Here is a 14,169-nt window from a genome sequence, read left to right as displayed (position 1 = left end):
TTGATAAAAGAGAAGAAATATTGAATAAACCAGTGACAAAGCTGAAATTTACAAAAATGTAAATATAAATGGTAATGTAAATATCAATATATAAAATGTAATAGGTTTAAATATAGATTTGATATATAATTATAGCTATTTATTCATATATATATATATATATATATATATATAATAAATATTATAATTATAATTTAAAAAACATTCTTCTTTATTCGATTTGTGTTGATAAATTGTCAAAGGCAGGTTCAGCGGTTTCGTAGATGCATAAAAAGTTTAAAAGCTTACCAATTTGGTGATGCAGTTTTTGTTGACGGTATGAAACAATGATTAGTTTCAAATTAACAGTTGTTTTCTCATTGTTATTTCTTTTGAGCAATTTATATTGATCATTGATTAATTTTTTTGCTCGGATAATTAATTACTGTTTGGATACGTTAAGATTCCTATTCTTATGTATGCGCAAAAAGAACAATGATTTACATTTGTGCTCAAATAAGAAATTCACAAATATAAATAACCAGAGAATTAGCTCGTGCGAAATTGTTTAGATTTAATAATCTATAATGTTGACAGACGATATTAGATAGTGTCCATAAGAGAAAAGAGCGTAAAATGATAGTGCCCGTAAACCACTAATCACCTTCTTTACTCGCACATCAGTATGAAAATTAACTAAATTTTAAATAACTAAAATTGTTCCGGGGCCTCTTGCGAGGTCCCCTGAAGTCCGAGGCCGTGGGCGGTCGCCGACACCGCCGACGCCTAGCGCCGCTACTGTATATATATATATATATATATATATATATATATATATATATATATATATACATATATATATATATATATATATTATATATATATATACATACATATATATATATATATATATATATAAATGTATGTTTGCTTCATCACTTATTTGATAATTGCTGTTATTTGTCTTGCAAGGAGAACTTTAGTTTTACTTATGTGAGATTTTGTTGACACGCATGGTGATAGTGTTGATAGTCAAACTTATTCATTAAAATATTAAAGGCCTATGAAACGTGGTTTAATTTTCAAACATAATTACTGTTGAGAATCGAGACTATTAAGATTATCACTAGGTGTAGTTTCATCAAATTTCTAGCCAATTCAACTTTTTCTTGTTAGTTCAGAATTGTGACAAAACTACTAAAAACAAAGAACATAAATATCCAAGATAGGCGAAAAAGACTTTTTTTTGATCAGTATGTTTTAGGATATCTATACCTCATTAATGAACTTGAACCGAACATGTATTATTTAGTACTAAATTTGCTTTAATGGTCTTATTTGTGCCTATAATAAAAAAGTTAAGTTAATACTCATCAGCGATCAGCACTTCCGTCCTACGAGCTGTCGTGCTCGAACTTCTCTTTACGTCGGATTTTTAGATGGCAACCCAATGGTTAATCCATCCATATTAGATTATTTTATAATCAGAATTTATCTAATAGGTATGATGTATTATTCGATTTGATGCAGCTGTGCTCGATACTGCTCGATATCGGATTGTCCGCGACGGGGATATTAAATGAAAGTGGTAATCGATAGAACTGAATTTGTGCTAATTGGTATCATATTTTTAATTGTACCAAAATTTTTGAAAAGCCGTACTTATGTATACAGCACGAGTCCTACGAATGTGGCTGGCCGTTACCGCCAGTAACGTGCTTCTGCTTCTTGGTTAATGCTTTAGATTTTAAATTTGTCATTTATACATAATTTCATAGAATGAATTTAAAATTTTATACTTTTCTTTTATCTGTGAATAAACCATTCTCGAATCGTGTTGAATTATTAACATCCAGATTTGCGGATGGTCTATGGGTTTCATGGCATTATGAAAGTACGTGGTGAAAATTCTGGAAGCTTAAAACTGAGGTGATGTTTTAAATAATTACATATTTTTTTACTTACCTATTTCGGCTAATTTGCCTATTTCAAACCATAATTAAAGTTTTTGAGTGCTTTATTATAGAGTCATCCAAAGAGATTCCTAACTATAGTATAGGGAACGAGTTGCGAGTATAATAAAGATAATGTTTGTTAAATTATAATAAATATATATGTAAGGTACGAAAAAAGTTCACATAAAGAAGTTTTGCTAAGCCTTATATTTTACTTATTTGATAATGTGTTATATTCAAGCCAAAAAATATATTGTAACGGTGAATGTATAATTTCATGATACTGTGACGCATAAAGGTTATTTCTTGTTTATATTAATCCCCAGTTAAAAGTCCTAACTAATTTTAGAGGTTGCTCGGCCATCCCCAACTGTCCTGCAAATTATCTAGTTATCCTTGGGATTGTAGCTACGCAAATGAAACAGACTTTACTTTATTATTAAAATTATTAAATTACTTGAGTTTACTTGTCTCAAACCTCGTTATTAATCGAAAATAATATGCAATAGATAACAATATATTAACTCTTTGAAGATTGCGCAATGCACACACAATTGAACTCTTAAACGTGGGTTATGTTAGGTACTATGACGATTTCTTCAAACCGTAGACTATAAGGCTACGGCGTAGAACCCTATTAAGAGCACGACTCTATGTATGATAGCAATATATTGGTAATAAAAAAAGTTATTAAAAAAATAATAACCATTAATTGTAATAAAAATAGAATGCTAAAAATATTTTTTTCTTATATTCATTAATTTAAAAACGTTTCCTTTTGGTTTGAGTGTCGCTTAAGAGTCAAAATTATGGATTTATTTTTTACTAATTTTTTATCTAGCAAAGTTTCTATATAAATTAATTACTTTTAAATATCTAATATTATAAAGTTGTAGACCAAATACAGTTAAAGACCAAATGTTGAAATTAATTTTCATTTTTATTTATGTATAATATTAAAAATATAATATAAATATTTTTTTACATAAAATAATATATTCACAGCCTTTCAAAATTATAATACAATAACAATACATAAATAATGAATATATCAAGTTAAACATTCATAAAAGACATCCATATTAATATTTACGGATTACATGCATATGTATTTTCTAACCGATCCTTATAAAATTAATGTAAAAAATCAACATTTTCCTATATAGCTTCAGGAAGTTCAGTATAATTAGAAAATTTCATTACCTAAATGCGATTTGAATAATTTTGAGTTCAAACTTCATTTGAAATTTTATTACTAATTAGCAGCCATATTTATTTTTCGACCACTTTCGAAAATTTTGCTGCCAATTTGTACACATTTTAATTTATAAATGGCAGCTTAAAATTTATAATTACTAACGTATTTTGTTAATTAAGTACATCTTGCAAATATTGAATAACTACAAAACAACTTGTAATTGACATTTGATTGTGACTATTTTTACCAAAATAAGTTTGATTAACTGTAAGTATTTTGGTAAAAAATAGTTTTTTTTATTAATATTTATATGAAAGTTATCTTTAATTTTATCTAATACGTCACAATAGGTTTCTTCTAGAATCAGTTCTCAAAATTACAATTTTTCTTAGGCATATAAACAATGGCATTATTATTTTTTGTCTTAGATACAAGTTTAGCGTCATATACATGTCTTATAATTTGATTATTTCCGAGTAAACTTATTTATCGTTCTTATTTTTGAATAACAACTTTCAAGAAGAATTTGTTGATGACATCATGCTGAACGAAGGTGTCTAGAACAGTTTGTTATCTAATTTTAAATGCGGGTATTCTTATTTTTTCAATGTGATTACTATGTCACAAAAAGTGAGTTTAATTACTACATATTATCAACAAAACTGTTAATTCGCCAAGTATACAACTTAATTAATTTGCCAGGCGTACAACTTGATTAAACCCGGAAATGGAATCATACATGCATAGACATATGTCTTTATATGCATAATGAAATATACATACATATATTGTTATCTATGTACCTTTATATAAATGATCATAAATATTTTATCAAATGCTTGATTATTAATTCACGTCGATTTCCAATACGATTACAAATAAATTAATATTATTTTATTTTGCATTAAATCGTTACAATTGCGGTTCTATTGAATATAGCATTATATGACGAAAAATAATGCCCCAATAAAATATTTATGATCAAATAATTTTTTTTTCCGGAGCGAGTAAGTTGCGAAATATTAACATACAGTTTAATACATGAAGGATAGATGATTTAGCTAATTTCGGTAAATATAGCGGCAATTTTGTATTAGGGAATCTCTACATCAGAATTTCATAGCGCACTTGAACATTATCATATTAAGAAAAAAAGTGCCATAAACTTTGACCGGCTGGTTCACATTTCTTAACATGTTTTTTGATCAAATCACATTCCGAGAATAATGAAAATTTTGTTTATTTTAACCAGGGTCAATATGAAATTCATGGTAGAGTGTTGATATTTTTTATATGGCTGACGTAGGTACTACAGGTCGCGTAATCACGTGCTGTGCGTGCGATTATCTCAACGTTACCGGGTGACTGATTGTAATCGATTAAAATAGGCAAGAATTTGCCGTATATATATATATATATATATATATATATATATATACTTTGAAACATATTGTCTTTACTCCGCATCATATACTTTATCGCATAAGATGCATTAATAAATCGTCTTAACGGGGTTTTGTATTGTGATAATTAATAATAAATTAACATTACTGTTACTTTTTTGCATATAATTTTCTTATTTTAAATATAGATTTAATGTAGGGGAGCTACAGGAGCTGTCTGCAGCAGGGGTAACTATTAACAGGCGTTTTTCAATAGGATCTTCAATGATATTAATTTTTTTTTTGTCTTTGGAGTAAACAAGTCTGAGCAGGTGCGTCATTTATGTTAGGTAATATAAAATTTATTATGATATGTTAATTTTAAATTTTATAAATCCTATTCTTTTTTAAATTTATCAATGTATAATAATACATTTTTGTAATTGCTACTGAAAATGATTAATTTCCACTTCAATTTCAATTTTTACGTGATTCGGTAGAGGAATAGTTACAGTATAAATATAATCAATGGATTTCAAGATATGAATTTAGAAAAAAAATGTTTAAACCAGCCCCTAGCTCTCCTACCATAAATTTATTTCTAATATATAAAGATGTATCAGATTAACAACTCAGTCTTTCCATAATTCTTCCAAGATATTATAACAGCATGTTGCCATGTCTGATTTTTTTTTCATTAAAATATTTAAAAAATTAGTTATCTACGCGTGCTCCATGTCGTCTTACATGTTCCTTCTTGTAGATTTATCATTATATACATTTTATATTCATAATTAATTAATCGTAATTTTATAGATTTTATCGCCTTTTTGTAAAACTATGTGACAAGTTGATAAGACAGACTTCTGGTCATCACTTATCGTTAGACTTATGGTCTACGTGATGAACGGGTAATATTTGAATACGTAATAAAAGTTACGATTACATATGATGACAAATGAAAATGCTGAAATAAAATTTGAGCATGATGTCAATATCAAGTAACTTCAAGATTGAAACAATATTGGGTTGAAAAATGAATTGATGCAATTATGTAATATCATTTTAGTTACTTATCATTATGTCATCATAGTTTATTCGAAAAGTTGATTATAATTTTGATAAATTAAATTGTTTCCAACCCGGATACTAGAGAAAATATTGTATGACATACTTTGATCTTCTTATTTATCAAAACGATGTGTCATCAATTATTTGCACTCAATTGTATCAAAGACAGATTCAGTCAACAACATTGAAACTATGACGTTGGAGGTTGCATTAAAAGTGAAAAAATCTTAATTTTATTTGTTTTAATTATCACTTAGATGATGATATAGCAATTATTAGTGATAACGCTACGCTTCGTGACATAATATAATGACCTTATTATTCCGGATTCAATATAGAGATTCGAATCAAAATTTGCGGGCATGCGCGCTATACAGAGATGATGGTGGAGCACGTGATACTTGTTAGATAAATTTGAAGATTATTGACATTTTTGGTTGCAAAATTTAATGCAATTATTAGTTTAGGATGATATTTCTAAAGGATCCGTTATGTTGGACTCCAGATCATCTCCAAACGACTACTAAATACCAAAAATGTCAATCATGATTATGTTTATTTAGATCCTTAAATATTGGCTAAAATTATTATTATTATAAAAATTGTAAGAAAAATTTTCAACATTTTCCTAAATTTGAATTTGAATATTTTTCTTTCAATTCCTTTTAAAATTAAAATACTTACAATATTTAGATAATAGTTTAGAGCTTCTCATATTCAAGTGATTTATCGTCATAAATCAATGTAAAATCTTACACAAATTTATTTATCTTTTAATTTTTCAGTCAATTACTTAAATACTAATCATTTCTAACATATGTTTTGGGCACTTGACAAGGTTGATGATTGTCGTTTTTGATAAATTGACACTGGTTTCAACAATGATGTAATCTTCATTAATCATTAAATACTTTATAGAGTTAGGTTTTGATAACGAAGTTTCCACATCCATAGTTGCCTCGTCATTAAATTACCTTGTTTGAATTTAATTTATATATCTATTAATACTTTTGGCATTTGATGATGAATTCCATCAATATTTATATTTTGGTCCAAATATCTCAGAAAATTTGGAATAGGCGAATTCTGAAGTTGTCTGGAATGATAACTCTCATCTTCAACCTATGTTATATGTGAGAGGTTTTTCGTTATTGTTTTTCATATGTTAGAATTTTGTTTAAATTTGTAGTGATCGATTCTTTTTAAATATTTATGGCTTTCCAAAATTGACATATTGGTTACACCACGTCAAAGCTTCATCGTGGTTATCACAGCACATTGGGAAGACTGTGTTGGACTTGGTTACTTTGGCACAACGTTGGCATAATTCCATCACTTCTTCCTGCAAGAGAAACAACATATAATGATTACTAAAATATTAGTAAATTATGTTATGGGATGAATTTGTCGGGATAATGTTCTAATTAATTATTCTGATGATAGCTTGATAGTTTATGAAAGGTCGATTTGGTATATGAAAGCTTAAATCGGGTGTGAAAATATAAGCCCCGGAGGAAAGCAAATCTAGTTTATTTGGTTGCCGTCCTGCAAAATTGCGGTTTTCACTAAATTAAAGATAAAATTGATGGCTTCTTCGATACCCAACAAGTGAAAAGATTTAGTAGAAATACTTACATCAGAATCGCACATCCCAAGATTTCGGTCAATTGAATTTTGATACGGCGATCTCCAAGTCGGTTTCGCCTCTGCCATCTGAATATGAGCGACCACTAATAAGGCCAATGCAAAAATGCAAATTTGAATCTAAAAAAATAATTCAACTGTTTTTAAAAACAATAATTAACTTGGAATGAAATTTATTGAATATGTCGATTAGATTAATTTCAATTGTTGTGCAATATGACGTGTTTTATTATAATTAGTCTACCGTATCTAAGCAAAATATAACTATCTGAAGAATTTTATTATTTTGATATTTGGCATTAAGATTACGAATATGGACAAAAATTTTGTAAATATTTATGCTTTATATATGTTAATGGGTAAAAGTTATTTAGATCAAAGTATTAGCCATAAAGTGTATCTTATCAATATGTGTTTTTAGTTTTATAGTGTATTTTATATGTAATCACAGTAAATAGCGTATGGGCAAGAAAACAATTTTAATTTAGAAATATTTAGATACTGATTGCAAAAGAATTTTGTCAATGGGTACTCAAAAATTTCGACCAGTAAGTTATAATATGGTTGGATTAATCTCCAAATCAAGTACCGAACAGTACGCTTTAATTCATGGTGTTTCGAATGACGAGTAAAAAGTGCGAAAAATTTAATAGGAAATTTATCTTAGTTTCAAATTTAACGTTCATAATATATTTTTCAGGGTTTCATAATACATTTTCTATTCAATATTTAATTCTTTTCTGATTAAATAGGCTTGCTCGTAGATAAGTGGCCAGAACCACTGGACCTGAATCAGAGGTCCCGAGTTCGATCGCGCTTTGAGCAGCCTGTTGTCAACCAGTAGTGACAACAGTTTTCACTTAAAAAAAATAGAAAGCAATGTGTTTCCCAGTGAAACTAGCCCCGATCCAAAAATGGTGCACTAAAATTGTAGTAATAAAATTTGTCACAAAGAGATGAAACAACTGTTTGGGTTGCCATCTGTAGAACCGACTACTATTAAGTACAAGTAATTAGCACAACAGCATATAGGACTTTTAAGTTCTAATTGTTGTTCAAAATATATTTATAAGAATATAAATAAGTATCCAAATAATAATGAAGATTAGTTAAGATATTAAAAATATTTTCAGTCAAATATCATTTAATATTATAATATAAATTACTTTCTTCGTAAATAAATTATAAAAATTTATTCATATTTAAAAAATATTTCAACTTAAGAGTTCTATAGGATTTTGCTTTTTTAATCTACCGTATCTAAGCAAAATATAACTATCTGGAAAAATTCATAATTTTGATATTTGGCATTTTGATATTTTATTACATATATGGACGAAATTTTATATTAAGCTAAATTTTAACGTTATGTAATTATATCTTTTGATCAAAATCAAGCAATTTTCAAATATTTTATTTATCAAATAAAATGAAGTAAATAGATTTAAAATAAACCGGCGTATAAGTATATTCGGACTTACTGTAATTTTGTGCGTTTGCTCCATCTCCAACAAACAGTATTCACTTTTATCACTAAATTCAAACAATTTGATTATCACCGGCAAAAATTCACCGAAATAAGTATGTTCACTGGTAAAGAGAAAGTGTCAAAACACGTGTTTAAATAAAATATATGTTTAATTGTAACAAGATGTTCACAGTTAGGGATCTAATCAAGACTCATGTAGAAATGAATTCGACGCCGGTTTATATAGCTGAGCTCTAGGTACGTGCATAGGCGTCATCAAGGGAAGCAGCGCTACTGGAAGGAAATTCGGACTTTGGACCGCGCATTGTGGGAGTACGGTATTTTCGTGGATTTTCCTAGAACTTAGTACTGCAACTTACGGCTGAGGTGACTCAACTGATAAAAATTAAGATTGTGCATTCCTTTATTCACATCGAATCCGAAGACTGTTCAATTTTTAGTTGGTTCTAGAAAAAACATACCGTCAGGCAATAACTTTTTAGTCTCTAATCGGACCGTCGTCATAGTTTATTCAAATTCAAATTCAAAGAAAATTTGTTCATAGTCGTCATAATTTATCAAAATCTTTGAAATATGCAATTGAAACGCACAAACTTTGGTTCTTAGAGTGGATAATCAATCTTTTATTTTTCAAAATTTAGGAATCTGCCAATACACATGCAAACATACATATATGTGTGGATGTATAATTATATATATTATATATATATATATATATATATATATTTAAGATTCCATGATGTAAAATATATGTATATTTTATGCTAAATTTTTTGTTCCCATATCAATATTAATAGATGTCAAAATTTACTTACACTGAAATAGTTTTTATATCTTGCATAAGTTTCTGCAAAGATTTATGCATGGTAAAAAAATGATCTTGTCAAATCTACCCATTATTTATTTTCATGTTTTTTTTTGATAAACCCGGGCAAAAAATTAAAAAAAAAACTAGTGGGGCGCATGGCATCGTGCCTTAAGGCAAATTGCTGGAACTTCCCGTACCAAAAATTATTTTTTTTTAAAAAGATTAACATTTTTGAAAAAAATTTACTCTGAAAAATTAGATTTTTGAGAAACTATAAATTTTTGACAAAAATTTACTTTTTTTTGAAAAAAAGACTTTTTGAAGAAAAGTGTATTTTGAAATATTTTGGAAATTCTGAACTTTTTTTCAAAGCAATTGTACTGCTTTAACTGCATAAAGACGAAATATCGAAGCGCGTAAGCGCAGCGCCGCCGTCTAACGGATAAGCATTGTTACGGAACCCATAAGAATGTAAACAAAATTTATACTTATTGTTGAAATCTCTATAAAATATCTGATAATTTGATGTGCATATGTTTAATGATCATTTTTGACCGCCAGGTGACATTTTTTTTTTACTTTTTTACTAGGCTCCGAAACCGCTAGACCTGCTTTCATGAAAATTTGATCAGTTTTTCATCATCTTGTTAATACAAGTAAAATGTTTTTTGAATTATTCAAATTGGGCGCTCTGTTCTCTTAAAAAATTAGTTACCGTTTTTGGCACTTTTTGCCTCATATCTTTGGAACGGCTAGACCTGCTTTCGCCAAAAACTAATCAGCACGTCTTCTTATCAATACGAATTTTTGAATTATTCAATTCGCTTCATCCGTGTTCCCGAAATCGTCGACGAAAATTTGTATCCGAACACACATACACACACGCACACACACACACATACATTCATTTTTTCTAAGGTATGCCAAAATATTCAGAAACCTCTGAAACGTAAAGATATATAAAAATTTTCATTTTCGATTTTTTGCGATTACTTAGATATTCCTTTTGATAAATCTGGTCAAAAAATTAATTGAAGTCAAGCATGTTTTAGATACCTATGATTCGCACAAAATTAAAAAAATAGAAGATCCATGCATTCAAGATTTTCGCGTTGCGTTCCAAATTGTTCTGGAAGCATTATTTGTTCCTAATGTTGGTTAGCAAAGTTGATATTGAAATATTGAGTTTTCAACTAGAAATATTTTTATAAAATTAGAATAAAAAAATGTGCATACTAAAACATTAATATATCCTTTGATAGTTATATCTACTCTCTAGATGCATGTCATGTGCATAACACAGCTTAACAACTTGTTTACAGAATCACAATTTTTTGAAAAATAGAAAATTTTCATTTTTTATTCATATTTTTTTTAAACCCCACATGTTATTTTTAAAAAAGTCAAAAAATTACAAAATTACAAAATAAATATTTTAAATATATATAATATTAAATTTTGAAATACTTCAATTTGTTAAAATAATTTCTATTAACTTCTATACTTTTAATTTTTAGGTATTTGATATTATATCATAACTATACTTGAAAATCCGGCAGTCATAGGAAGTGAGTTGTTTTAGATGTTATGAATTGAGGCTAAAGTGATTGTAAAGATATAAAACTGAATCGGCCTGGACAGACATTTTTTCTTCTAAAGTAGATGGATATGTAGGAAAATACTCTTGGCATAACAGAGTCTTCGTAAAGTTTGATTAAAGGTAATATATTAAATAATAATATACCAAGAGGGTATTCTGGTCTAGAGGCATTTTATGCGCTGTTTGGAAGGTCGTAAAAACGGATAAAATATATATTTACGAATTAAAAAAAGTTTTAATTATAAAAAGTCTGCAAATGGAGGGTCTCAAAAAATTGACACCTGGGCAATACCCATGATGTTTTAGCCTTCTGAATAATCCCAATAAAAATAAGTATATATATAATTAATCTAAAATAATGCTGCTAGCGTATGAACTGCGGACAAGCTAAAACTGTGTTTTATCACAAAATAGCGACAAGCTGAAAAAAAATTTTCAAGCTTTTTCATGACTTTTTTTATATTCTCAAATTTTTTAAATATAGTAAAAATCGGTATTTAGAGATGACCGTGGTTTATACTGGAGAAAATTCTATGAAGAAGACTCTGTAAAAATCTCAATAAATTGGTTCAGTAGAAGTTGGGAAATCGTGGGTATCGTGTTGAAAAAGACGATACCCACGATTTCCCAGTTTCCAGATTTTACAGTTTCCAGTAAAACAGCTATGTTGCCAAAAATAAATTAAATTTTGAAACATTTACCTACATACAACTTTTTTTTTAAATTCTAGACCAGAATATCCCCAAAAAATCCCCTTTTTCTATACCATTTTTGTCCACATATATGTATACATAACAAATATGTAGATATGTATAGACTAGCCTAGACTCGTCTAGGCTAGACCAGTTATAATTACAATAATAACTTATTTTTATGGTACTTAACGCTATACAAAATAAGTCTATTTCAGTTATCCTCTTGCATATTATTATACCTATCGGATTTTGTTTAGTTGCCTTCAATTATCATTTTATTCATTTTATATATAAGTATCAAAAATATCTCGAAATAAAAAATTGCCCATAGCGTTTAATGTTTTCCAATTCCCCGAAAATGGCACAATATACTCACAAGTTGTCTTTTGGGAGACAGGTACTAATTCCAAAAATAAATCTAAACATCAAATTTCATTCAGCTTCCTGTGAATTTCCTCATGCCTAATTAATTAATTTTCATTTAATTTTACGTCCCACGTTGCCCTACATTATTGTTCTTACAACTTGTGCACATTTTAAGGAATAATTGAATATATAATTAAACGATGTAAAGATGTAATGGAATCGCAGAATTTTACGTTAAAAATATACATATTTGATAATGACTTGGGCAATGCGGTATTCTACGGTAGTAAAGTGATTAAAAACACCGCTATGCGAACAAGAGTTACTTTTTGTCTATAAACGGCATGGAAAATTTGGCAAATAAAGCAAATACTTTATACATAAGAAACACTATTAACTTTAATTATTTAAAAAGGGAAGTATTTAACTTGTGGTGTATGGTATCGTATCACATACCTTATATACCAAATGTAAAATTAAATGAATACTAGTGAGGCGCATGGCATCGTGCCTTAAGGCAAATTGCTGGAACTTCCCGTACCAAAAATTATTATTTTTTCAAAAAGATTAACATTCTTGAAAAAAAAATTACTCTGAAAAATTAGATTTTTGAAAAAAAAGACTTTTCGAAGAAAAGTGTATTTTGAAATATTTTGGAAATTCTGAACTTTTTTTCAAAGCAATCGTACTGCTTTAATAGTCCAGTCATTTGGTGCAAAAAAAGGCTGTTGCCGGTACAGTACTCCGGGAATTCTGAAAATTGGTAATTTTATAGATTTCGAGGTGCTCTTTACGAAAATCAACTTTGCCACCTCAAATTTGAACGGCAAGTTGCCGCCATATTAGAAAAATGGCGTCAAAAAACAGTTTTTTTAAAATATCTCCTTTCTGGCTCATTCTACTATAAAAGTATTTATGTACGAATTAAACTAGGGAAAATTTCCTACAATTCCTTAGAACACCGTTTTTTTTGTAAAATTGATAGTTTGAGAGTACGGCCGCCTCAAAGTCTTTGCTGCTCTCGCCGTAGTATCAAATCTGTCCATATATGACAGCACTTCGAACTTGACCACATTCTCTCTAATAATTAATATTTTCAATGTTAAATTAAGCGAATAAGATCTAGAAATAAAATAATTCAAATATTTTTTAACACTTCAATGGCAAAGTAGCTATAAGTATACTTATAGCTTGAGTAGCACCTTATAGCTTCAAGTAGCTTGAAGCGTTAAAAATCAGCAAAAAAACAGAAAAATATTTGAATTATTTTATTTCTAGATCTTATTCGCTTAATTTAACATTGAAAATAATAATTATTAGAGAGAATGTGGTCAAGTTCAAAGTGCTGTCATATATGGACAGATTTGATACTACGGCGAGAGCAGCAAAGACTTTGAGGCGGCCGTACTCTCAAACTATCAATTTTACAAAAAAACGGTTTTCTAAGGAATTGTAGGAAATTTTCTGTTGTTTAATTCGTACATATGCACTTTTATCGTAGAATGAGCCAGAAAGGAGATATTTTAAAAAAGCTGTTTTTGACGCCATTTTTTCAATATGGCGGCAACTTGCCGTTCAAATTTGAGGTGGCAAAAATGATTTTCGTAAAGAGCACCTCAAAATCTATAAAATTACCAATTTTCAGAATTCCCGGAGTACTGTAACGGCAAAACGACCAAATGACTGGACTATAACTGCATAGAGACGAAATATCGAAACGCGAAAGCGCCGCGCCGCCGTCTAACGGATAAGCATTTGTACGGAACCCATAGCAATGTAAACAAAATTTTTACTTATTGTTAAAATTTCTATAAAATATCTGATGATTTGATGTGCATTTGTCTAATGATCATTTTTGACCGCCAGATGGCATTTTTTTTACTTTTTTTACTAGATCTCCGAAACCGCTAGATCTGCCTTCATGAAAAAATGCCATTTGGCGGTCAAAAATAATAATTTTTGGTACGGGAAGTTTCAGCAAT

At 28.7% G+C, this 14,169-nt stretch overlaps 1 protein-coding gene across 1 annotated transcript; it reads right to left on the bottom strand.

Moving 5' to 3' along the window:
* Positions 1 to 6,227: 6,227 nt before the first annotated feature.
* Positions 6,228 to 8,888, bottom strand: LOC113384963. The gene is made up of 3 exons (XM_026622742.1): positions 8,711 to 8,888; positions 7,221 to 7,349; positions 6,228 to 6,927 (listed from the first exon to the last, which is right to left on the bottom strand). Exons 1-3 carry the CDS (start codon positions 8,732 to 8,734, stop codon positions 6,796 to 6,798), a joined length of 285 nt encoding a protein of 94 aa, XP_026478527.1. The 5' UTR covers positions 8,735 to 8,888; the 3' UTR covers positions 6,228 to 6,795.
* Positions 8,889 to 14,169: the final 5,281 nt, after the last annotated feature.

This window comes from Ctenocephalides felis, unplaced genomic scaffold, assembly GCF_003426905.1.
Source record: "Ctenocephalides felis isolate EL2017-DRISC unplaced genomic scaffold, ASM342690v1 CF-g0.4_SCAFFOLD_03571, whole genome shotgun sequence".
In the NCBI taxonomy this organism is placed as follows: domain Eukaryota; kingdom Metazoa; phylum Arthropoda; class Insecta; order Siphonaptera; family Pulicidae; genus Ctenocephalides; species Ctenocephalides felis.
Note: the sequence above shows the minus strand (reverse complement) of the source record. Positions and strands in the feature narration are given on the sequence as shown.

What these genes read in the sequence shown, in the direction of transcription:
- LOC113384963 (XM_026622742.1), bottom strand. Translation starts at nt 8,734, where the DNA reads ATGGAGCAAACGCACAAAATTACA. An exon ending in AGCAAACGCACAAAATTACA is followed by an intron (nt 7,350 to 8,710) that starts GTAAGTCCGAAT and finishes TTATTTTTTTAG; the next exon opens with ATTCAAATTTGCATTTTTGC. An exon ending in TTGGGATGTGCGATTCTGAT is followed by an intron (nt 6,928 to 7,220) that starts GTAAGTATTTCT and finishes TTTCTCTTGCAG; the next exon opens with GAAGAAGTGATGGAATTATG.